The sequence below is a fragment of the Nematostella vectensis genome, chromosome 10 (genome assembly GCF_932526225.1).
Source record: "Nematostella vectensis chromosome 10, jaNemVect1.1, whole genome shotgun sequence".
NCBI classification, from domain to species: domain Eukaryota; kingdom Metazoa; phylum Cnidaria; class Anthozoa; order Actiniaria; family Edwardsiidae; genus Nematostella; species Nematostella vectensis.
This window is the reverse complement of record NC_064043.1, coordinates 15,734,691-15,761,643: the sequence shown is the minus strand read 5'-3', so window position 1 is coordinate 15,761,643 and position 26,953 is coordinate 15,734,691. Positions and strand designations below refer to the sequence as shown.

The window sequence follows — 26,953 nt, the reverse complement described above, 5'->3', positions numbered from 1 at the left end:
AGATATTTGGGCTCAGTCGACCAAAAGTAAATTATCATTATCATTTTACCTATAAATTGCTAATTTGATGTCACCATGTTTTCCCTGAGTGTATCTAGGATACGGCCATCCGATAAAAATATTGCTAATAAAGATCACTAATTGTTTCGTTGTATGAAAAAAGTAATTAACAGCCTAATTGACGGAAAAAGTTATTTGTACATATATATACAGTCGTACCTAGGCCTCGCGCGGCTTCAGCAGGTGGTACTGTTGATTTGCATTTTACACAGCGCTCGCTAAGATTGGACAGACGGACTGGATTTAGTCATTAAATCTACATAGAATTATCCAGTCACACTCAATGATTTGGTGGTGGCGTGTTTATGCAGTGGATGGATAGATGAGTGGTGTTAGAGACGCCATTCGACTCACTGAACCGGCGATAAACAACAATCACGAACTCTAAGGTACATGACTACTCCCCGTATTTACATTTATGTTATGTTCAAGTTTTATTCCCTTTTTCGCTTAAGCCTCTAGTGAACGGCAGACCCATCCGGTTACTCGATCAATAATCACGAAGATAAATGTCTTAAAATATTTGTTATTGCAAGTAGTTACCTCATCATATGAAAAACATTATCAATAATTACGACTTTTGTAGAGTCTCTGATCAGAGGACTGCATTTTTTTTATTCATTTCCGAACTGATGTTCGCTTAAATTGACACATTTGATTACCAAAAATTTAATATTCTTATTTGGCAAATATTAACTCCCATCTATCTAAGATTTCTTAGATTCAAGTTATGGGCAGATGAATTAGTACACTTTATGACTCATTTATGATTGTTTGTGTCTGAATATAAAGTAATGTCATATAATTTTCTGCATTTCTCCGAGAATGCCCGCTTCGCAAATGTACGATTCCGGAAGCGACGTTTGTTTTCTTTGTATTGGCAACCATTAGAAAACGCCCAGGGGTGGGCGATACCAAAGATTTGAATTTTTCCACAAGTAGCCTGTCTATCAGACGGCACTTGATCGTTTGTTTCAGTTAAACGATTGATCACGTGCCGTCTGATAAATCAGGCTAAGCTACAATCACGGGCAAACCAGACGAAATGTTCGTGTATCGAATATTATCTTTAATTTGTTCACCGAATCTGTAATAAAAGTTCACCACGAGATAAGGGAGGGAAATCGCGTAAACTGTTATGAATCACCGCTAAAACGGAACCAGATCAATCTTTGGCAACAACTTCAAGAAATTGGCTTTATTACAGATATATAAATATTCGATACACGAACATTTCGTCTGGTTTGCCCGTGCTACAAGCCACAATCAATCAACTTACTGTTGGAAACAGTGGTAATCTTTCAAAATTATCGTCCGGATTTTTGTGATCCTTTATCGAATTTATCTGCAATTAATCAGTGCTACAAAGCGCACTAGGGTATGTACTCGACGCGTATGGTGAAATGGCTAAACTTTTTGTAGCCCGGAAACTGGGCTCTAAGCTAACTCGGAGTAAAAGTTGTATGAAAATGAACCACACGCTCATGGACCTTGGGGCCTGGGGGCCATCTCACGAGATTTAACCCGTTGTCCGAAAAGCTCGTTCACAGCTACTAGCTATGTTCACAGCATGTTAACACCTGCATTTAAAATTCTATTATCATTATCCTACTATATTGGTGATGCTAAAAATAAAAATGAATGAACCGGTCGTGTAAAAAAGGGTTTGACTGCCACTATTAGGGAGTGTTCATTAATTACACCGAGGGGGGAGGGAAGATTTTAACTCAAACACCTTAAAATTTCAGAGCCCCCTTTCATTGTGAATATTTTTTGAATGAACACTCCCTTAGCGGGCGCGGCGTAGCGTGTCAATTCCCACAACATTGGCTCGCTTGTCTCGTCATTTTGGCTTGCCTGTCTTGTCATTTTGACTTGCCTGTCTTGTCATTTTGGCTTGCCTGTCTTGTCATTTTGGCTCGCTCGTCTTGTCATTTTTGCTTGACTGTCTTGTCATTTGGCTTGCCAGTCTTGTCATTTTGGTTGGCTTGTCAGGTTTTATGACCCGTCCGGGCAAAGAGCTACAAAGAGAGCTGTTTTAAAGACTTGCTCGCTGTGACGTCCAGTACTATGTCATTATCATATTCAATAAAAAAATAGGAAAAAAAGCTTCTCGCGCGATAATTGGTAGTAACGGAGCTAGATTAGTTTTGAGTGGATTATGTATTATTCATTTCAGTTTTAGGAAGGCGATATCTTTTTGCTCAAAATATAACGGAAAACAAGGAAAGGTAAATTAGATGCAATTATTCTTTCACTAGAGCAGGTTTGCAGTTTTGTTCTGCATTTACTGTTAAAAGTTCTTGCGAATTCTGAAGATAAAGAGAACTTGTCAGAAGGCACATTTTCAACATTTTAGAGAGCAATTTAATATTCCTCATGTAAAATTTATTATTATTTTAGAGACCCTGTGATGCATTCAATTTGAATAGTTTCGTAATTAAAAATTCAAATAATACAAACATGCGAAATTCTAGAATTATACCAACGAGTTATTGCTGAACCTAGTAACGTGAAACCCATTAAAAAAATAAGTTAAAAAATAGGGTCAAGTAGATATACCCATTTGCTATTCTCTGTTGGACATTAGCCCTTACTATTTCTAATATACATTAATGATGTCCCTAATGCCACGGAACTGTTTTCGTTTACTATTTTTACTGATGACACAAACTTAATTTTCAAACCGAAATCTGCTGAGTACATGGATGAAATTTTAAACTCTGAGCTATTTAAACTAACAGAATGGTTTAAGACAAATAAATTATCACTTTACACTAAAAAAACAAACTATATAATATTCAGAAACAGCAAAAGAAAAACGAAACATACAACCAAAATAGAGATAAACAACGAACCAATCCAGATGGTAAATGAAACTAAATTCTTAGGACTCATTATTGACAGTCAATTTAATTGGAAGTCGCATATCAACCATGTCAGAACAAAAATCACTAAAAAAGTTGGAATAATGAATAAACTTCGCTTTTGTTTGCCTAAATTTAGCCTAAAAACTTATTTTACATTAGTTCATCCGTAAATACACTATGGAAACATCAACTGGGCAAGTAATTATGACACAAGTTTAAAACGAATATACCTTTTGCCAAAAAGGTGTGTTAGAATAATAACAAATTCTCATTACCTCAGTCACACCGAGCCCTTATTCAAACAAGAAAAGCTTCTTACGGTCTATGACATTAACGCCCTTGGAACTGCATTATTCATGTATAAATTCGACAATAATCAATTACCGGATAACTTTTTTAAAAGAAATAATACAATCCACAGCTATAACATGAGAAATTCATGCAACTATCGCACAACTCTTAGAAAAACAAGACGGGGCCAATTTTCAATTTCGTACAGGGGTCCTAAAATCTGGAGCAGCCTCACTTCTCAAGCAAAACAATGCAGATCAATAAATATGTTAAAAAATATTGTAAAGGACAGCATTCTCTCTCAAAAAGCAGCTATTGATTTATAGATATGATTCTACTTTATTTCATCAAATGAGCCACATGTAAATTTTTAAATAATAAGGATTCCTTAGTTAAAAGTCTGCGACAGGGGTCTACACCTCATAAGCATTGTGCTTTTAGTAGACTCCTCATCATCACTACTGATGAAATAAACTTGACATCAGTGAAAGTGAAGTGCAATTTGTGATGGATCACCCTCCCCTCCCCTGAGAATAAGAATTTGGTACTTGTATCCAGTCCTTTCGCGGTGGAAGGTCAGAGGAGCGAGAAGCAATGTCAGTCACATAGAAAATAATGTGCCGCTACAAAACTCATTATTTGACCGTTAACACAGGAAGAAGTAATGTTAAAACTCAGCCTGAGGAGAAACAAGATCTTCCTTTTGGTCGTGGTGGCGCTGAGCCCCGTTATGTACCATGTAATACAACAAGAGCGTAGAGGTAAGACACGGAATAATTCGTCCTTTCGTATCTTGATGGTTGGATGATTGACGTTAGCACTAAACCACTAAAGTTTGTCTGATTTGTTCGACATATTTCCATAATTCCAAAGCTGATCAATTGATCTCCTAGGGATGCTAGATACTTTACGTTTTGGAGCTATTTTTGTTGTCATACGATAGTCATTTTTGGATGTTGATTTTACCTACATATATGTCGTAGGATGTTGATCGGAGACAGCGGGGAAAATTATCATCGATCAATTACCAAAGTAAAAATATAGAAAAGCCGCTATCTCACTTTGCAACTATTCTTCTATCTAAATAACCGCCTGTTCGAGCAATTTGGCCTTTTCTTTATCTTTATGGCTTCATGTATTCTCTCTTTATAGCATCCACTTGTGAATAATTCAGCACACTTTGATTTTGATTTGAAAACAAGAACATCAGCGCGATTCGTTCATGTTGAGTGAATTCGGACAGCTTCTAAAATTCAATAATTATTGATTTGGAAACGCATAATACGTTTCCAAATCCTGTTAATTAATCTCTCTTTGTAAACAAAACTTTCAGACACTTTGTAAATATTTGTTGTTGTTCCTAGAGCAAATCAAACAAGCTTGAGTCACGCTTGTAGAACTCTATTTCCTCATCAAGAATAAGGGTCCTGCTCACTTTGAGCTGTAATAATATATGGAACTGATTCACTTTAATCCAAGGGAACTAAAATATAGGTTTGAATCTGAACAATATTCGAACCACCATATTTTTTCTATATTTGTAATATAATAAACAAATAAACATAATTTTTTTCCAACCAATGGACTGTAGCAGTCAGCAATACATTAATGAAACAATATTGGGCCATACTTAAATGTTCAGGATCAGGTATACCATTGCATCTTCTGCGGAACGTCTGGAGACATCAAATATATTTCCATTTGATGTAACTTATTACACAAAATTTCACATTTTTGAGATGGCAATATTTCGCGACACTTTATTTAAGCGATTTTCCTATTATCGTAAAAGCAGACCATTTTATTTTCGTGATTTTGGGATTATAAAATCAAGCAAAACAAGTGGAATAAAAATGTGCTGTAATCATCAAAACTGGAACAATTTGTAACAAAAAAATGAGTGGGCTCTGCAGAGAGTGAGATGAAGTTCGCAGTTAAAACACAGAAGAACTGGATAAACTTCACCCACAGTGCCCCCACCATTGTCAAATGTTGCAGTAGTTCCTTTTATGGTCTTCACTTCAGAATTGTAGAATGCCTTCTTGCAACAACAAATAGCTTGTTGTACTATGTTTCGCCAGAATCAAACTGCTGTATAGTCCTTCCAGGCCTCAAGGCACTTTTGCCATTTGGAGATAAACTTGCAGAGTGTGTCTGCAGGGATGAATTGGCGATTTCTTTAATATGATCCCACTTTTTCTTATTGTCACATTTTATACAGTGACATTTTATGGTGATATTGTGACATTTAATTCAGTTGAACTTTTTCATGCTTCTTGGTAGTACATATTAGACCAGAGAGACTCGTTGTACTTGAGGATTCTCTAACCATGGGATTGACATATCTTTGTCACCAGAAATTGTATAAATGCAAGGAATCTCTAGTCCATAGCCAGCTCCACGATTTATCCTTTTTCCAGTTACAATAGCCATCCTCTTGTTTGTTGAACGCTTTATAAATCGGCTAACAAAAGACGCCATTCGATCTCCCTAGCCGCCAAAAATATTCTCATTGATGAAAAAGTCGTCAATGTCGATGCAAACGAGCATAACAAGCTACTTTGCGTAGAACCAATTGCTATTATATAAAACAACTTACTCTCATGATAAGTTAAATACCTCATTTTGCGAACATTTTGCCAACAAGGCTCCATGTACTGTATTTATGAGTCAGTTATTTTAGTTTTTTTTTGTTCACAGTTACAGTTATTAGTGATTGTATAAATATTTGGAAAAAGAAAAATGAATCTGTAGAAATATGGTTGCGTGCTTTTGAAATACACTCTTTTTGTACAGTAGATGTTTTCAGCCAAATGTTCTCATTAAAATCAAGCAATAAACCAAAATATTACAGCATTTTTTATTATCACGATAACTTTAAGATTCCATATTAATTATGCTTCCGTAAGCAACCAACACCTATTGTTCAAGTTTTTGGTGCCCGATGGTCGCTTATGAGAGCAAGCTCTCGTAAGAGACCAGCTCTGTTAACGACCACAATTCTCAGTTCCTAAGGTGGTCACTTACAAGAGGTTCAACTGTATTTGCAACCAAAATGGATGTAAACATTAGAAAGAATCCAATTTTATTTTCGTTAAACTTGCCAATTATTCCATGTTTATCTTTTAATGATCCAAAGTAATGTCTTATTCCTTATAGTAAGACATGTAATGACATCACTATTACATGGAAAAATACTATGTTCTTTAATTACGAGACAAATTTTCACTCATTTTGTTTTACTTTTCAGTGCACTTCAGTAGTCAACCAGAGTTGATAATTGAGCCATCTTTACTGGAGAAAATACAAACATTAAAATCAAGATTACGGGAAGCTGAATTTCAGAATTCTGCAAGATCCCAAGAACTGATATCTTTACAATCACAGATTGCTCAGTTAGTAGGAAGACACTCCAAATCTACAAAACACTCTTTTAAAAATGGTAGCAGTTCCAGCGAGCATTTATCGTTGGATTCCTCTGCATTAAATTTACCAAGTATATACCATCTTATGCCGCATCTGATGGATCATCCAGACAGCTTAGCTCCTGCACTCCGAATAGGCAAAGATCGCGTTGGAGGTAAGGACAAAGGTCATGTAGTATAAAGAGGTACATAGAGGGACACAGAGGTACATAGAGGGACATAGAGGGCCCTCCATATCCCTCCAGCCCTAAACACATGAAGCCCAAATCTCATAAAGGGCAAGAAGAGCTCTTTTTCTCTCTGTGGTTGCAATGCCTGGTGGCCGATAAGGCCCTTATATACATTCTCTTTGATTTTGGATTATTGTTTTTCTCCTTAAAGATATTTACTAACTCTTGTTTCCTTTTAGTGTCTCTAGTATTTGGCATTCCAACAATTAGACGTCAGAAGTCGTCATATTTATTAAATACATTAGCATCATTACTTGATGGAATGAACCAGGATGACAAAGATGATACTGTAATTGTTGTTTTTATTGCTGAGGTAGGTCAACAAAATCTATCTGAGGTTAAAAAGTAAAACCTCTATATAGACTTTGCCAGTAAAATTGAAACTAATTTCATAATAAATAAGTTTTTAAATTCAAAATTTGAGAGAACCCATTAATAAATGGAGAAAATAGACAAGATAGCAAAATCAAGTTTACCCAAGTATGTTATTGTTACGATCATTATTATTTATATATTTTTATTTTTTATAAACAGACTGATGCAGGGTATGTGAAACAAATAGCGACGTCTGTCTCAGAAAGGTACATGGTCTTGGGAAAAAAAATCCAGTTGAATCTTTTGCATTGTATTGAAATACAAATTGCTTACTGGTCTTACATAGACAGAAACTCAACCCTAAATATGATGGGTTCATTTAAAAAATAAAAAAAGCTGTTTCAAAGTCCTAGTCCCACAATACTCAACTCCAGATAATATGGCTGATAAACCCAATACACATGTATGTGATAATAGAGGCTTTAATACAGCAATAACAAACACAACAATGGATGCAACAATCCAAGATGGCAGTCGTGAGCCAGAAAGCCCGGCAAAACGTGTCAAAGTCACATGGCATGCTTACAGGCACAACATCTACAAAAATTAACATCTTGAATTTTTGTGCCATTTTTCTTCTCAGGTTTCCAGCTGACATTGAAGCAGGTTCAATAGAAGTTGTCGCTCCTCATGCAAGTTTTTATCCAGATTTAGACAATTTGCCTCTTACATTTGGCGACTCCAAAGACAGAGTCAAGTAAGTTTAGTCTGAATTTATTGAATTTATACAAATTAACAACAAAAAATGTCATGGACAGCGATGCTGGTCCTGTAAGCCAGACTTTCTCCTCTCTCGCTCTCAGGCTGTATTATTACTGTGATTGATTGATTGAGTGATTGTCCTTTCTCTTAGGGTTTAAAATGTAGACCAACTGCTATCCCTTAGGGGTTGCTGAAAGATTTATGTTTTTCCTTTTTCTTCCTAGCTTTTCCTTAGGGGGTGTTTAATGGTTTTTCAGATTCTGCTATCTCTTAGGGTTAAAAATTCCTACGAGCACACCCAATTTGCTATCTCAGGGGTAGAATTTCTGTTGATCCCACTTAAGGTACTATCCACACCCAATTTGCTATCTCAGGGGTAAGAGTTTCTGTTGATCACATTCTCTTAGGGATTGATTATGCAGATGATCACTCCCATCTTTTTTATCTAAGTCCACCCCCCCCCCCCCCCCTGGGATGTACACTAGTATACAGTCACAGGCCAATGTACTCTTAGCCATTTATCTATCGATAAGATATTTAGAGTCTGAAATGCTTTTTATTTTTTATTCGCTCAGGTGGAGAACCAAGCAAAACCTTGACTTCTGCTATCTTATGATGTACTCTCAGAAGAAGGCAAGATTTTATGTCCAGGTCAGTTTCCCTGTGGCCACCAATCACAATAAGAATATGATTGCCAGGTCATACTATGCATATTGATGACCAGGTACACTATACATATTGTTTGCCAGGTAATACTATGCATATAGATGACAAGGTAATACTATGCATATTGATGCCCAGGTAATACTATACATATGAAGGCCAGGTAATACTATACACATATAGGCCAGGTAATACTATACATAATGACGACAAGGTAATACTATGCATATTGATTACCAGGTAATACTATACATATTGATGGCAAGGTAATACTATATATATTGATCACAAGGTAATGCTATACATATTGATGACAAGGTAATACTATACATATTGATGACCAGGCTATACTTTACATATTAATGACAAGGTACTATATATATTGATGACAAGATAATAGTTTGCATATTGATGACCAGGTAATACTATGCATATTGATTACCAGGTAATACTATACATATTGATGGCAAGGTAATACTATATATATTGATCACAAGGTAATGCTATACATATTGATGACAAGGTAATACTATACATATTGATGACCAGGTAATACTTTACATATTGATGACAAGGTAATACTATACATATTGATGACAAGATAATAGTTTGCATATTGATGACCAGGTAATACTATACATATTGATGACCAGGTAATACTATAAATATTGATGACAAGGTAATACTATACATATTGATGACAAGATAATACTATGCATATTGATGACAAGGCAGTAAGTTGCATATTGATGACCAGGTAATACTATACACATTGATGACAAGGTGATACTATACATATTGATGACAAGGTAATAAATTGCATATTGATAACAATGTAATACTATACATATTGATGACAAGGTAATACTATACATATTGATGATCAGGTAATTCCATGGAACCTCTATATAACGGACACCCTCGGGACCGTGAAAAGTGTCCGTTTTATAGAGGTGTCCGCTTAATGGAGTCGACTTTTTTTCGATCAAATTCGAGAGTAAACACATTTTTTTATTGACTTTAACTACCTTAGAGTGCATAACTAGCAGTCTCCGTACATTTTTTTTGCGCAATTTTCATATTGCTTGAGACGCGATTGTCTACAGCATTTGGTGTACTGTATAACACCTGAAACAAAACAATGGCGAAGTGTACACGAAGTTACAAATCATGAAGTCAAAAGGTAGAGACTGCGATCCATATTTAAAAAACTATCTACCGTAGTTTGCTTCTTTTGTCCTGCTAATTGTAAAGAATACAGAATGTCATTTGCGCGAGCAAAAAGAAGAGACAGTCCCTCGTGCCCTTTGTCTTGGGCGAATTGACGAAGACGTTCACCATGCAATGTAGCTTCTGCTAATGTCAGGGTCGTCTCCTTTGTCCCTACTATCTGTACCTCGGGTTCATTGTCATCACTATTTGTTTCATCTTCCTCCTGAGTCATATCGTCCTGATCAAATAGAATCTCCTTGGCCTGGTCTCTCCAGTCTGCACGGGTTGGATCTAAAGCTAGCTGACAGGTTGGCTCGTTAGCATCAATATCTAAAAATTCCTGTGCGGTGCAGGGAGCACCTGGCGTTGCTAACATGGTGTCGATTTGTTCATGCTGTACAAGGTCTTATCCCTCAAACGGGTCGTCGTCTACAGGTTCAGTATCAGGGTAAAGACCAGTGCTCTTAAAGCACTTAATGATAGTGCTTTTCTGTACTTCATCCCACGCCTGCTTACCCCACTCTATTGACATGAGCATGTCGATTGACTTCACAATGTCCGACGCAGTTATTGTAGCTGAAACTTCGCTACAGATAAATCGAAGCATTCGCTTTTTGTAATGGATCTTCCAATTTGCAATAATGCCGGAATCTAAAGGCTGGGTCTTCGAGGTCGTATTCTTCGGAAGAAAGATTATCTTGATATTGGAATAGGTATTTTTCAATGAGGGCGGGTGACATGGGGCATTGTCCATAATCAGCATAATATTTCTATTTTCCCTCTTCAGTCGCCGATTCAACTTGGCCAGAACTTCCTGCATAATTTCAGTTCTCATCCATGCTTTGTCGTTTGCAAAATACCTGCATTTATAGGGATACTGCTTGTTCGGTAGATTCTTAAAACAGCTCGGGTTCTCAGACCGACCTATAACTATTAGCTGCATTAACAAAGAATGCCCAAGTGTTCCTTTGTTTTGACTTTTTCCCGCCACTACAACGCATGCCTCGTTCATTCAAGCTTTTCTCTGGAAGTCCTCTCCAGAAGCAACCAGTTCGTCCATATTCCAAACGTTCTTAGCATCCCACCCTCTAGTGATTTCTCTGGCCCTTTCTTTCCAGCTTTCTACCGTCTCTGGGTTTACTCCAGCTTCCTCTCCTTGAATTTCTCAAGCGATCCATTTGATCCTGTGAATTCATTCAAACCTAGTCTTTCAGCAATGATCATCGCTTCCTCTTGTATCATAGTACCAGAGATGGGTATGTTAGAGTTATGGCACATTTGATACCAATCCCAAACAGCATCGTTTACATTGGAATACTTTCCCGTTCTGATTCTCTTAAGTTTGCTATGACCATTGTTGTTTTCATAGCTCGCGAGAATCGTTTTCCCGATACCATATTTAGCTGCAATAACTCGAACACCATGCGTAGGGTTGTCCTTTGCATAGTTTAAGAGTTCAATTTTTCTATTCAAGTAAATGCATGTTCGATTTCGCTTAGCCATGGCTAGAAATAACAAGTTAGACCTCACATGAAATTCCATCCGGCGTTGGGAATTTTGCAAACACCTTTTTGACAGCTCAGTAGCACGCGGCATTATTGTTGCTATTAAAATACAATGCCAGGGACCGCGTGAGGGGGGCGATCCATGAAGACAACACACTTTTGTTGAAGCACGTTAGTGTCTTTCTTTGACAGAGTACGGTAATCTTAAATCCCCTCTAATATGTCTAATGAAGAGTTTCAAGTACCGTCATTCATCCGAGGGTATCACGAATACAAAGAAATATGGGAGCCAAGTATCGACGAAGAGTACGATTTGAAACGTGAACCTTTTAACAAAGAAGATTCAAATGCTGTAGCAGTGGTCCGTAAGAAATCAAAAAGATCCCGGCGGGGTAGAAGTCGAAAAAACAAACCTTATTCTCACCAAATGAGACAAGAGAAAGTGATATGGAGGTTGTTGGGCATGCACCAAGACTTATGGCCCTTTGGTTATCTAGATATTTGAAGCGATCAACTAACACAGCGAGAGTTAAAATAACTGGCAAGCGTGTCAACAGAGGCGGCGGTTACGCCCTCGAGATTCCAGCCATGTTTATTTTCAAGGGAGACAATTCAGAGGCGCGCGCTCAAGATCGCTTTCCCAGGTCGTAGTTATGAGGGCTCACTCACGCTTGCAAACCTCGCAACGTTGCACGAGCGAAGAAATATCGCATGCCAGCGGTTCGTTTCCAGAATCATACCAGAGAATCCTCTTTTTCCTATCATTAAAGGGCGTCGCATTACACATGATTCAGGGTATAACCTCAGGTCTAATTCTACATCGTATCAGAGGCCTACTAATACGAGTCGTTTTAACGAGTTCGTTACTGTTAAATATGCTGATTACATTTGATTAATTGTACTTTATTATAGTGCGTACTTGTATCTCTGACTCACCTGTAATCCAGTCTATACTGCGAAAGGTTGAATTAAACTTATTATTATTATTATTATTATTATTAAGATAAATTACAGAAAGAAGGGTTTGAGGTTGCATAACACAAGAACCAAGCAGCATTAATGACCATTTTGTCATCAATTCGAGCTGTACAAGTCTCAGCGTATTTTGCTTACTTTTTGTAAAGTTTCTAAGCAAAGTGTATCGTTAATGGTTATGTCGTTTGGCCGGTTCCATGAAATTATTATAAGAATTCTCGGAAAAGGTAACCACGGTGTCCGCTGAATAGAGGTAAAAAATACAGATTGTTTTAGACAGGACCGTAAAATGTGTCCGCTTAATAGAGGTGTCCGCTTAATGGAGGTATCATTTACTGAATTTAAGTGGCAAAAAAATCGGGACTTTGGATGGTGTCTGCTGAATAGAGGGTGTCCGCTTAATAATGGTCCGTTATATAGAGGTTCCACTGTACTATACATATTGATGACAAGGTAATACTATACATATTAATGGACAGGTAATACTATACATACCGTATTGATGACAAGGTGATACTATACATATTGATTACCAGGTAATACTATACATATTAATGACAAGGTAATACTATACATATTGATAACCAGGTAATACTATACATACTGATGGCCAGGTAATACTGTACATATTGATGACAAGGTAATACTATACATATTAATGGCCAGGTAATACCATACATACTGTATTGATGACAAGGTGATACTATACATATTAATGGCCAGGTAATACTATACATATTGATAACCAGGTAATACTATACATACTGATGGCCAGGTAATACTATACATATTGATGACCAGGTAATACTATACATATTGATGTCCAGGTAATAATATACATGCTGATGACCAGGTAATACTATGCATATTGAAGGCCAGGTAATACTATGCATATTTCTGCCCAGGTAATACTATACATATTGTTGACAAGGTAATACTATGCATATTGATGCCCAGGTCATACTATGCATATTAATGGCCAGGTAATACTATACATATTGATGACAAGGTAATACTATACAATATATTGATTACCAGGTAATACTATACATATTGATGGCCAGGTAATGCTATACATATTTATGATCAGGTTATACTATACATATTCATGGCCAGGGTAATGCTATTAATATTTTCCCTGACAGCTAGAAGATGATGTAGTCGCCACTCCGGGGTTTGCGAACACCATCAGAACTTTTGCCATACAGCAAGATTCCAATCGCTGGCTGATGCTAGAGTTCTCTTCCCTGGGATTTATAGGTAACCTTATGACATACTAGAGAAGGACAGTGCTGTTAAATCCGTTACTGAGCGTAATAGGCACTGCACACAGAAACAATTATGTATCAATTTCAAATCAATGTTGTCCATTCAAATATAAAATTATGGTTCCCCTCATGCAAACATGAACAAGTACTGTGAAATTGCCCTAGCTGTTTATGAAGACATTTTTTCAGGTTGAGATATAGGTGGCCTGTTTTTGTTCTATGAAGAATTATCCTCTTCCACGCACTACACACTCTGCTACACACCCCTTTACCCCCAATACACCAATTCTTTCTATCAATGCTTCATTCAAAATGTTCGGAAATTGGACTGGCCTGAATCATCCTAGAAATGATACTCAGAGTCTTTTGTTTTGACAGGAAAGTTGTTTCGCTCTACGGATCTTAACAAGTTAATAGAGTTCTTTCTGATGTTTCACAAGGACAAGCCAGTGGATTGGCTCCTGGATCACATTCTGTGGGTCCGAGTGTGCAACCCAGAGAAAGACCAGGTGAGTGTCACATCCTGAGGGTCCAAGCGTGCAACCCAGAGAAGAACCAAGTGAATATCACAAAAAAACAGTTCAGGAAATAGTATGGTTCAGCTTCTACTGCACCTGCCCTCCTTTCCCTAGTTCTCCTATAAACTGAGAGAATTCTATTTGATGACTTAGTAGTAGTAGTTCTCCTAATTACATGTACATCTGACGTGAACTTTCTCGGACAATTCTATCTAATATTTTGTCAGGCACACTGTAACCGCGAAAAGAGTCAGCTTCGAATCCGCTTCAAACCATCCCAGTTCCAGCATGTTGGCAAAGAGTCTTCCCTCAAAGGAAAGCGTCAGAATCTTATTGTAAGTGTAGCTAATTCTACTGAACTTTGATAACTGTAACTCATCAGTAAATCAAACTAACGAAATTTATGCTTTCACTATTGATACTTGAACGCCCTTGTGGGCCTATTTTTTCCTGTCACAGGATAAAGACTTTAAGAAAGCGCCACTATTCCAAGCTCACCTGAACCCAAAGGCGAACGTGTTCACTACCCTTGAGAACTACCAACAATTCCGTATCGACCGTGCATACACGGGGCAGACGTTCTTTTGGTGCTACCCTCCACATGTGGGTGACGTCATACGGATGCAGTTTGATGAACCAATCGATATTAAATCGTAAGTTTATAGTCATTATTCCCTCCACATGTGGGTGGCGTCATAGGAATGGATATCACCCTATATGTTTGTTATGTAATTATTAAACATTAAACATATATAATTCTTATATATCTCCATATCATAAAACTTTCTCATGTCCTCCAGATTTCGGTTCAAGACAGGCAATCACGAACATCCAGGAGATATAATACGTAACGCTACTGTGGAAGTGATGTCTGCTGACAGTAAGCAGACCGCTATCAGACTACCAGGTAAGATGTGAATCAGAAATTTATTCGCTATTTACAAACTGTAACACTAAGGGCCGTAGTTGTGGGTGTGGACCTGCTGCTATCTTGTGCAAAAGATGTAGGGAATTTTGATGAAATCACCACGTTTAAATGTTTTTCGCGCAAAACATCCCTCTCCCCCCACGACTATGCTGCTTAGAAGGTCATCAAGTATAAACGCTTCTCATAAACAACATTGATTTAGGGGGGAGGGGGTGTTTACAGTGGTTAACTTGCGTCTTCCAGAAAATTATCTGCCGTTTTGCACAAGATTGTGGGCTAAGCCATTATTTTTAACCCTTGATTTTTTGACTGTTATATTCGGAATTTCTTTTAGTAACTAGTATTTTCGTAAACATTTTTGGTCACAACCAGGCGTGTAGTAAAATGTGCTGGAGACGCTATTTGGTGTCCGAAGGGGGTGCCCCCCCTCCACCCCCACTATGCCCCCCTCCACCCCACTATGCCCCCCTCCACCCCCACTATGCCCCCCTCCATCCCCAATATGTCCCCCTCCACCCCCCACTATGCCCCCCTCCACCCCCCACTATGCCCCCTCCACCCCCACTATGCCCCCCTCCACCCCCCACTATGCCCCCCTCCACCCCCCACTATGCCCCCCTCCACCTCCACTATGCCCCCCTCCACCCCGCACTATGCCCCCCCTCCACCCCCACTATGCCCCCCTCCACCCCCACTATGCCCCCCTCCACCCCCACTATGCCCCCCTCCACCCCCACTATGCCCCCCTCCACCCCCACTATGCCCCCCTCCACCCCCACTATGCCCCCCTCCACCCCCACTATGCCCCCCTCCACCCCCACTATGCCCCCCTCCACCCCCACTATGCCCCCCTCCACCCCCACTATGCCCCCCTCCACCCCCACTATGCCCCCCTCCACCTCCACTATGCCCCCCTCCACCCCCACTATGCCCCCCTCCACCCCACTATGCCCCCCTCCACCCCACTATGCCCCCCTCCACCCCCACTATGCCCCCCTCCACCCCCACTATGCCCCCCTCCACCCCCACTATGCCCCCCTCCACCCCCACTATGCCCCCCTCTACCCCCACTATGCCCCCCTCCACCCCCACTATGCCCCCCTCCATCCCCCACTATGCCCACCCCCACTATGCCCCCCTCCACCCCGCACTATGCCCCCCTCCACCCCCACTATGCCCCCCTCCACCCCGCACTATGCCCCCCTCCACCCCCACTATTCCCCCCTCCACCCTGCACTATGCCCCCCCTCCACCCCCACTATGCCCCCCTCCACCCTGCACTATGCCCCCCTCCACCCCCACTATGCCCCCCTCCACCCCCCACTATGCCCCCCTCCACCCCCCACTATGCCCCCCTCCACCCCCCACTATGCCCCCCTCCACCCCCACTATGCCCCCCTCCACCCCCACTATGCCCCCCTCCACCCCACACTATGCCCCCCTCCACCCTGGACAATGCCCCCCTCCACCCTGGACAATGCCCCCCTCCGCATCAAGTTTAACCATGTGATGTTACAGATCTCCCAGCTGGTTCATCTCCGGAAGCGAAGAAAAACTACACACGCAACGAGTACCCAGTCTCCGCGTACAAGGTCGTAGGCATCTTCAACAAGTTCGGGATTGCTGATGGGACGGTCGCTAGTGATATCACCAACACAGTAGAGCTCATGATACGCGTCCTAACCCATCCCACGCCCAACTGGATTATCCTAAGCGAGGTGGGTTATCTGACATCCCCAACACAATATTCATCCACAAAAAACCGCCTTTTGATTTGTCGATTTGTGCTACTCAGATCCATATCGTGACCAACAAGAAAATGAAGAGCTGACACAGAATGGATAAAATTCCTTAAAATTGTCTTCGCATTCAAGGGTTCGGTAATACGTGAATCTAGTGTCGCCACTCATCGTTAAAAATCAGAGCGTTCATGGCGTATTCTCCTGTGCAGCGGTCCACGTTAGGCTGATCCCAGGGATATTATAGACTTAGAATGTCCTGGTGGTTAAAGAAGCTACAAAGAATTTATACATTTGGACTGCTCGTTGATATAATTCACTCTTCAAAAGAGCAACACACTTAAAGGTTCCTGCTCATACCTGGGGTCTGTGACGAGTTACGAGTCCTCTAGCAGACCATGGGCCTGTGACGGAGTCACGAGTCCCCTATCAGACCATGGGTCTGTGACGAGTCACGAGTCCTCTAGCAGACCATGGGTCTGTGACGAGTCACGAGTCCTCTAGCAGACCATGTGTCTCTGACGAGTCCTCTAGCAGACCATGGGTCTGTGACGAGTCGCGAGTCCTCTAGCAGACCATGGGTCTGTGACGAGTCGCGAGTCCTCTAGCAGACCATTAACTCAATGGATTGCAGGTGGTGTAACGCGATCCTTTAGTGAATCCCGTCTCGATGTGAGTGACTTGCAGCAAATCTAGATGTGGACATATTTTTTTTTATTGAGTAGACTTTTCATGTGCCGAGTCTAAGGCCCGATACATACGTCGCTCTCTTGCCGCGCCGAGCCTAATGCCCAATACATACGTCGCTCTCTTGCCGCGCCGAGTCTAAGGCCTGATACATACGTCGCTCTCTTGCCGCGCCGAGTCTACGGCCCGATACATACGTCGCTCTCTTGCCGCGCCGCGTCATCTATTTATTTCGGCCAGAATTCGGATTCGACGTTCCCTGCTAGCAGAGGCCTCTTTTCTCTGTATTTCGCTGGGCTGGAGTTCGCGAGGAAAAGATACCTCTGCCATGGGTCGCACGTTCGTTTGATCAAACCGCCGTCCACGATCGTGGACGAGATCCAGAGCGCATGCTCCGTTCATTAATTACTGGCCACTATTTTGAGCCTACAATGACTAGCGCATGCATGAAACGTATATCCGCTGCCGGATAATAAGCCCGCATTCGAAACGGCGTCCTCCGTAGAAATATCACGCGACGAATTATAAAAAGAAGCCATTCAATGCCTTATCTTCATTCAGAATTTTCTCTCTTTTGACAAACGAGTCAATCTTCCGTTTACAGGTTTTGCATATTCTTCTGGGAATAGCTGATCTAATTTTACCAAAAAGTTTTGTAACATTTTCTTCGAATCCAACTGTGCGATATTTACATTGAAGAAACTCGCCTGCCCAGATGTCTTGAAATTAATCCCACAAACAAGACAAAACTCGTCTTTGCTGCGTTTGTTGCTCAATCTTTTTAGTGACATTTTAGGTGATTGAAATTGAACAGTTGTTTTTTTTTTTCGAAGAGGAGAACTAACCGGAGTTTGATTCATGATTTCCGACTAAACCCATGCAAAGCATATTGACAGCTTTCGCGCGATGGTACGGGTTTTGGCACGTCGGTCGCTTATTAACGCTCACGCATGCGCAACAGAAACAGGTTCGACCCATGGCAGAGGTATCTTTTCCTCGCGAACTCCAGCCCAGCGAAATACAGAGAAAAGAGGCCTCTGCTAGCAGGGAAGATTCGACGTTGACTAAATGAGTCCGTTCAATAGGTTTCAACCAGTTTATTTCAAATGGAGTTTCTGTTGCACAAACAAATATGTCATATTGTTCGGCAAAACAAAAGCTCGGCGCTGGAATCGTCGTCCGCTTACGCACTCAAGCAGATCTGCCCTTTATTCAGCCTAGTCCCAGGCGCTCTTACCGGGTTTCCTGTGCTCAGAATAAACCGTGAGGTAGCCTGGGGGCTCGGACGAGCTCACCCACAGAACGCCTAGTGAAATTCGCCAAAAGTCCCTGATTTCTCAAAACGGTCCCTGATTTTACCTTGCCTACGCGTAGACCTCACGGCTTAGATATTTGTCATTTCACGACTTAGGGCTTGTTTCCCGAGAAAGGAAAGCATCCTCTACACATTTTGGGGTTTGTTTGCTTCTATTTTCATCGTAAAAGCTTGCACGAAGCTCCGAATTTTGGAGAAAATTGAGTCGAGACTTGTTTTGATCGTCGCTGGAATCTACTCCGCATTTGTAAAAATCTTCCCCATGCCACTTTCCTCTTGTTACAGCTAAGTTGATCTCATTTGTATTTTTTTTTATTTCTTTCGCGAGTTATGTTTCCATGTATAACTAAAGTTATTTTAATAAATGTGGAGAAGTCAAGAATCGAAATCCATCGTGTTTTGACTTTATGCAGCCAGCAAAAAAATATTTTGTGATTAAATTCTTGATGGCAATAGTTTTATCTTAGCTATAAATCTAAATAACCCTGCTATCTGTGCTATACAGTATGTGTTATTGAATAAAGTTTCATTTTCATACTTTTGAATATCTTGGTTGTTTGTTATAGAATCCTTTGATCAGTCCTGTAGAATACTAAACGAATGTGTCTAATTAGTTTTTTAGGTCTCCGAAGTCACTTGAGCAGTATTTTATTCACTACATTTGCATGATGGATGTTTTTTATTTATTTATTTATATATATATATATTTTTTTTTTTTTTGGGGGGGGGGCTCATTATTTTACAAGAGTAGCTGTTGAAAAACATTAGCCTGGTGGGGTGTACTTTGAAAATCATGGGCCATTATAGTAAGATTTTTTTAGGGGTTTAGTTTTGCTTTTCAGCAAACCATTTTTCTCTCAGGTTTCTTCTGTTGCAGTGGTACTACCTAGGTATCCCAGTTCCCCTTAGCCTACAGTGATACTAATTTATCTTTCATTTGAACACAACTCCCAGTAAAGTGGGTTAGTTTGACCAAATTCCCCTTTTTCACCTAGCTACAGGCCTGCTTACTTGCTTGATGACATTATTTTTAGTAGAGCTTTCAACTCTTGCATAACATAAACTAATTGAAATGTCATCATCGTGTCCCATCTATTCCTACCAGAAACTACAGTCTAATATTTTGGCCATTAACTATTTCTTTCTATTGCTACCAGCACATGCAGCTCTCTGTGAGATTATAGGAATGACACAAAATGGTCTGATAAAAGCCTTTATACAATCACCTGATCTGTTAAAGACAAGGGCAACTTGGGATATACTGGAGTGATTTTTAAGGGTAAATTTAGTGGCAACAATAAAAATAAAATAAAAATTCAGTGATTAGTTGATGTTAGCCTCATGTAGTGCATCATGCATTGATCACCCTTGCATACCCAGGTGTTGGTTGAGTGGGAAGCATCCGCCCCCTACCCTCACCCCTAGCTTTGTGCCAGACTTGAGAACAATTATAAGCTCAAACATTGGTTTATATCAAAATCAAAATGGTTTAAATTTCAAGATAAAGAACTTGGACTTCTTGTTTCCCCTTCAGAAGACTTATTCAAACTTTTTGAGTAAAAAAATATCAAATAGTTTTATTTTTTTGAGACCAAAGGTTGTTCCCTTTGAAAGAAGCTGGACTGCCATTTGAAAAGGCTTCGAATACTAACACTTTATTGCTAAAACAACACCCGGATAAGATTATCAACTAGCTATTGAGGACAAAGGTGGAACATGAGGACAAAGGTGGAACATGAGGACAAGGGTAGAACATGAGGACAGGGTGGAACTGAACATTCCGAAAAACAATTACAGTTAAAAACAAAACAACAAAAGCTGCAGTGTTTCTCTTTATCATCGCCAACAAACAAAAAGTTTAAGTATAAAATCTGGAACTAAGGTTGACATTGAAACAGCTAAAATAAGTCATTACCAAGAGTGTCAGTTCGTTCTGAACACCGCTGAGAAATTATCAAAGATGACCAATATGAGAATGTGTGCGGTTATGCGTGGAACAAACTCCTCCAAACATCTCATCGAATCTTCGAGGTAAAACAGCCAGGCCAACCCATAAAATACAAGCGTCTTTGAACGTATTCCTCCGTTTGCTACTTTTGCATAAGGTTGATTTTCCTGCAGCATATTCGCTATTCTCTGGTCGCCATTTTGGATTTGGCGAATTTCACTAGGCGTTGGGGGAGATGGTTTCCTGTGACGTCACAACTCTTACTATCCACAGGAAACCTGATAAGAACGCCTGGGACTAGGCTGCACTTTATTATGACACGTGACGTACTCTTAAGCAGATCTCCCCTTTATTATGACACGTGACGTACTTAACCCATTGACTCCTGGCTTTTTTGGAGCTGAATTTACAAAAAACAGACTGAAAGCAGATACCTCCCCCTCTATTCTAAGTTTTATACAGCCCGTCAAAGTCAAACACAGCTGCACCTAGTCAGCGGTATCCAAGCTTTCCAACAGTGCTTTGCGGTCCCCACTTTTAATCCCTCGTCGTTGTGCTGAAGCCAGCACAAGTTGATGGTTGCTTGTATTTTTCATCAAAAATACAGCTATGAGCATATTAGGAGAGTGTCTCAGGACATCATGAAGTCTTTTGGGGCATAATTGAGTGCTTTGCTTATGGATATTTGCAAGCAAAGGTGGATTCATGATGATTTTTTCTTGTTTGGCTTTGCCTGGATGAGAAAATAATTTTCTAATGAATCACCACAGCTCTCCTAAATGCTGTCTTTTCTGAAACCAAATTAATTGCAAAATTGTTTACACTGCTATTCTGGGCCTGTATGACCTGGAATTGATTTGTTTGGCTACGGGGTGAAAAGACTTATAAAAAACCATCTGACTTTGGGGAGAGGAGTGTTGACTGGCCCTCCCCTCGTGAATTTTCCCCTGGATCTCCCAGAATGCTTTGCAATACGTAAAGATATTTTCGTGGCTGTACAATCCTTCAAGGAATGGAAATTGTGTTTTGAGGCCAAGGAAATGTACCTGGAGGATCAGAATAAAGGTATCTATTTGTGTCTTGAGCTGTGTTTACTGATCTCTCTCCCTTGTGTGGTATTTTGAGCGTTTTATTGAGAGGGGTGATTCTGCTTTTCTCTCCTTGTTCGATTTGAGATTTATCAAAGAACCTGTGCTATTATTTGGCTTAAGAGTAGATGCCAACACCTTGGTTGGATGCATATCTACAAGACCATTTATCCCTTAGACTGATGCCTGAGTATCTTCATCTTGTTGTGTTTATTTTGAATTTATGAATTTTTTGGGTTGTGGGTACTTCCCAAAGCCGGTACAGGCCGGTTGAGGGGTCAATGTGTTAAGCAGATCTCCTCTTTATTATGACACGTGACGTACTTAAGCAGAACTCCCCTTTATTATGTCACGTGACGTACTCGCGCAGCTCTCCCCTTTATTATGACACGTGACTTACTTAGATATCCCCTTTATTATGGTTGCATGTACGCGGATAAAAAATATAACTGTCAAGAGTTTATAAAGAAATAATTCCTTGTAATCAACATTCTGAAATATGCACACGTTTTGCACTGTTTATGGTAAATATTTGACATTTATACTATATATAATACGCTAAGGAATGGACTGTTGTCCACCTTTTACGGAAAAACGGCTGAGCTAGAAAACTCCGAAACCACGCCATTTCCACACATTGCCGGAGAGGAGGTGTGCAAAATGGTTTTTATTTCAAGATAATACCGGATAGAAAAGTTCTAATTCACGCGTCTTTGTAAGCGAGAGGATCACACTCGCAAAGGCGCCATTTTCAAGATTCCACAGAAGCACAAAAATAAATTATTTCCCTGAGCAAAAAGGACTAACGACCTTCAGACCTCCGTGTCTCTCAAGAAAATCACACTAAAAGTATACAGTAATAAGCCTATCTCTAAAAATATCATCGTAGAGGAGAAATCTTATTCTAGACAATTTCGGAAGATGTGTAAACAAACCTTCGAGCGCGCTGAAAATCAAATCTGAAAAAGAATTCGAATACTTGCCGTAGTTAGATTTAAATAGGTTTTAAAACACAAACCGTCTTTTTATTGTTATTTAGAGAGGCATTATTCCTACCTCAAAAAGAAAGTAGATTCTTTAGCTCCATCGTACATAAACAAAGCGATTTACAAAACAAGAAAACGGAAGAATAGAGTTTTTTATCTACAACTGAAGACTTTCGATATAAGTAGAAAGTACTCTTCGATTTTTTTTATAAAAGCGAAAGGTTTGTTCGTAACAAATTAGTTGGCGGTCATTTTGTGTTTTCAGACCCACATACCTTTTATGTCACATCGATTTTCATTTAAAAGTATGGAATCGACCACCAAATAACACAAGAAAGCCAACGAAGTGAGGATTCACGTTCCACTCTCTTATTCACAAACGCGCGTACTGGCATGGTTTGAATTTGGTTGTCAGCAATGGGTTGTCCGATTCTGCCAAAAACATCATACACAGTATGCCCAACACGTATAGGAAAAAGTGCGGAATACTAAAATACGGGCGGTACTTTATAGCAAGCGCCTTTTCACATTTTTATAAGGTTAATCATATATGGTGTAGTTCCAGAGAACAGCCATACCCCCCATTTAGGGGATTGGAAAATCCTTGGGGTGTGTGTGTGTGTGGGGGGGAGGGGGGGTAAAATGCCTTTTTTCCTTAACATTTACTGTATTCATATTTTTCCGGGGGTTGAAAATTCCAAATTTCCATCTCCAACCCCCTCCATGGGGGGGGGGGGGGGGGGGGGGTATAGATATTTTCTGGAACTACACATGAGATAAATATATTGGGGACTCAAAAGGAAGGCATTTCTTTACTTTGAAGGATTGAAACATACCAAAGAATTGCTTTTCGTGAATATTTTATGGGTAAACACTAGTTTTATAAAATAAGATATTCTTAGATATTTAAATAAGATTAATGTTTCCAGGATTCCCTATGAAGGTCAAGAATTGAGAGCCCACCATGTACTATGAGCAATACAAAGTTCTTGCCCACCATGTACAATGAGCAATACCAGGTTCTTGCCCACCATGTACAATGTGTACAATGAGCAATACCAAGTTCTTGCCCACCATGTACAATGAGCAATACCAGGTTCTTGCCCACCATGTACAATATGTACAATGAGCAATACCAAGTTCTTGCCCACCATGTACAATGAGCAATACCAGGTTCTTGCCCACCATGTACAATGAGCAATACCAGGTTCTTGCCCACCATGTACAATGAGCAATACCAGGTTCTTGCTCACCATGTACAATAAGCAATACCAGGTTCTTGCCCACCATGTACAATAAGCAATACCAGGTTCTTGCCCACCATGTACAATGAGCAATACAAGGTTCTTGCCCACCATGTACAATGAGCAATACCAGGTTCTTGCCCACCATGTACAATGAGCAATACCAGGTTCTTGCCCACCATGTACAATGAGCAATACCAGGTTCTTGCCCACCATGTACAATAAGCAATACCAGGTTCTTGCCCACCATGTACAATGAGCAATACCAGGTTCTTGCCCACCATGTACAATAAGCAATACCAGGTTCTTGCCCACCATGTACAATAAGCAATACCAAGTTCTTGCCCACCATGTACAATGAGCAATACCAGGTTCTTGCCCACCATGTACAATGAGCAATACCAGGTTCTTGCCCACCATGTACAATGAGCAATACCAGGTTCTTGCCCACCATGTACAATAAGCAATACCAGGTTCTTGCCCACCATGTACAATAAGCAATACCAGGTTCTTGCCCACCATGTACAATGAGCAATACCAGGTTCTTGCCCACCATGTACAATGGGCAATACCAGGTTCTTGCCCACCATGTACAATGAGCAATACCAGGTTCTTGCCCACCATGTACAATAAGCAATACCATGTTCTTGCCCACCATGTACAATAAGCAATACCAGGTTCTTGCCCACCATGTACAATAAGCAATACCAGATTCTTGCCCACCATGTACAATAAGCAATACCATGTTCTTGCCCACCATGTACAATGTGCACAATGAGCAATACCAGGTTCTTGCCCACCATGTACAATAAGCAATACCATGTTTCTTGCCCACCATGTACAATGAGCAATACAAGGTTCTTGCCCACCATGTACAATAAGCAATACAAGGTTCTTGCCCACCATGTACAATGAGCAATACCAGGTTCTTGCCCACCATGTACAATAAGCAATACCATGTTCTTGCCCACCATGTACAATGAGCAATACCAGGTTCTTGCCCACCATGTACAATGAGCAATACAAGGTTCTTGCCCACCATGTACAATGAGCAATACCATGTTCTTGCCCACCATGTACAATGTGTACAATGAGCAATACCATGTTCTTGCCCACCATGTGCAATAAGCAATACCAGGTTCTTGCCCACCATGTACAATGAGCAATACAAGGTTCTTGCCCACCATGTACAATAAGCAATACAAGGTTCTTGCACACCATGTACAATAAGCAATACCAGGTTCTTGCCCACCATGTACAATGAGCAATACCATGTTCTTGCACACCATGTACAATAAGCAATACAAGGTTCTTGCCCACCATGTACAATGAGCAATACCATGTTCTTGCCCACCATGTACAATGAGCAATACCAGGTTCTTGCCCACCATGTACAATGAGCAATACCATGTTCTTGCCCACCATGTACAATGAGCAATACAAGGTTCTTGCACACCATGTACAATGAGCAATACCAGGTTCTTGCCCACCATGTACAATAAGCAATACAAGGTTCTTGCCCACCATGTACAATGAGCAATACCAGGTTCTTGCACACCATGTACAATGAGCAATACAAGGTTCTTGCCCACCATGTACAATAAGCAATACAAGGTTCTTGCCCACCATGTACAATAAGCAATACCAGGTTCTTGCCCACCATGTACAATGAGCAATACCAGGTTCTTGCCCACCATGTACAATGAGCAATACCAGGTTCTTGCCCACCATGTACTATGTACAATAAGTAATACCAGGTTCTTGCCCACCATGTACAATGAGCAATACCAGGTTCTTGCCCACCATGTACAATAAGCAATACCAGGTTCTTGCCCACCATGTACAATGAGCAATACCAGGTTCTTGCCCACCATGTACAATAAGCAATACAAGGTTCTTGCCCACCATGTACAATAAGCAATACCAGGTTCTTGCCCACCATGTACAATGAGCAATACAAGGTTCTTGCCCACCATGTACAATGAGCAATACCAGGTTCTTGCCCACCATGTACTATGTACAATAAGTAATACCAGGTTCTTGCCCACCATGTACAATGAGCAATACCAGGTTCTTGCCCACCATGTACAATAAGCAATACAAGGTTCTTGCCCACCATGTACAATGAGCAATACAAAGTTCTTACAAAAGGTCCTCTCGATTGAAAATATTAAATATAAAATGGCGGTAATGAAATAAAAACGAGCTGCGCATGAAAAAGAAATTGTCTGAACTAGGTGTGTAGGTGCTCGGAAAATGACTAAATTTTCGAGGAAAATTACCCTACTCCCTTTGAATCCCCTGTTTGTAACAATCTCAAATCATCTCAGATCGAGGGTGGGTGAGCTCGTTTTTTAAACACGAGGTTCCGCTATAAAAGGGGAAAGCTCCTTCCACCCCCTGGGAACAATCAGTTATCAATCAGCCGTCAACACAGGCAGCCCAATAAGTCAAAATGTCAGGAATTACCCTGAGCACTAAATTCAAATTTCATATTCTAAACCCAATTAAATATCATTCATAAACTTGTCTTCCTAAAATGGTTTTATTTATAGTAAAATAATGCTATACCAAGCTGTGTGTGCTCTTAAATACGAGCATTTTCATCACAGCGCGATAATAGTTTATGCACATGCGTTAGATTATACCCTGGGTTCCAGAGGCTGAATATCCGCTTTTCCCAACATGCTAGGGGGCGGGGGTTCAAGTCGTAATTCTCGCTTCGATCGAAAAACTCTCGGAGCCCCTGGTCTCTAGGGTATTAGTTAGATTATGAACATCGCAAAATTCAAATTTTTCACCGATAACGTGAGTGGACAGCAAATCACTAACTTATCAATCTCGTAACACAACTGTCTTGTTACCTGTGAAAAAATAGTTTTATTCCAGCCGACTGAGGCTCAGAGGTAAGCAATTTTACAGGA

The 26,953-nt window shown here is 40.3% G+C and overlaps 1 protein-coding gene across 3 annotated transcripts; it reads left to right on the top strand.

The window, feature by feature from the left end:
- Positions 1-276: 276 nt before the first annotated feature.
- LOC5512213 (alpha-1,3-mannosyl-glycoprotein 4-beta-N-acetylglucosaminyltransferase B) lies at positions 277-17,468 on the top strand. 3 transcript variants are annotated; one of them, XM_032381658.2, is made up of 14 exons: positions 277-449; positions 3,877-3,982; positions 6,472-6,801; positions 7,056-7,189; positions 7,411-7,457; positions 7,835-7,948; positions 8,529-8,604; positions 13,454-13,568; positions 13,955-14,085; positions 14,322-14,429; positions 14,554-14,747; positions 14,895-15,001; positions 16,541-16,740; positions 16,818-17,468. In XM_032381658.2, the coding sequence occupies exons 2-14, from the start codon at positions 3,886-3,888 to the stop codon at positions 16,851-16,853; spliced, it is 1,689 nt and encodes a 562-aa protein (XP_032237549.2). In that variant the 5' UTR covers positions 277-449; positions 3,877-3,885; the 3' UTR covers positions 16,854-17,468. The 3 variants fall into 3 exon arrangements, with proteins under 3 accessions (XP_032237549.2, XP_048589545.1, XP_001632563.3); XM_048733588.1 differs by lacking the exon at positions 3,877-3,982 and having other exon boundaries at positions 309-449; XM_001632513.3 differs by lacking the exon at positions 277-449 and having other exon boundaries at positions 3,774-3,982.
- The last annotated feature ends 9,485 nt before the right edge of the window (positions 17,469-26,953 follow it).

Bases quoted from the DNA above. Each gene is read 5' to 3' on its own strand.
- LOC5512213 (XM_032381658.2), top strand. From the start codon at position 3,886: ATGTTAAAACTCAGCCTGAGGAGAAACAAGATCTTCCTTTTGGTCGTG. The intron at 14,086-14,321 runs GTGAGTGTCACA...ATATTTTGTCAG, and splicing joins GCAACCCAGAGAAAGACCAG to GCACACTGTAACCGCGAAAA. The intron at 16,741-16,817 runs GTGGGTTATCTG...TGTGCTACTCAG, and splicing joins ACTGGATTATCCTAAGCGAG to ATCCATATCGTGACCAACAA.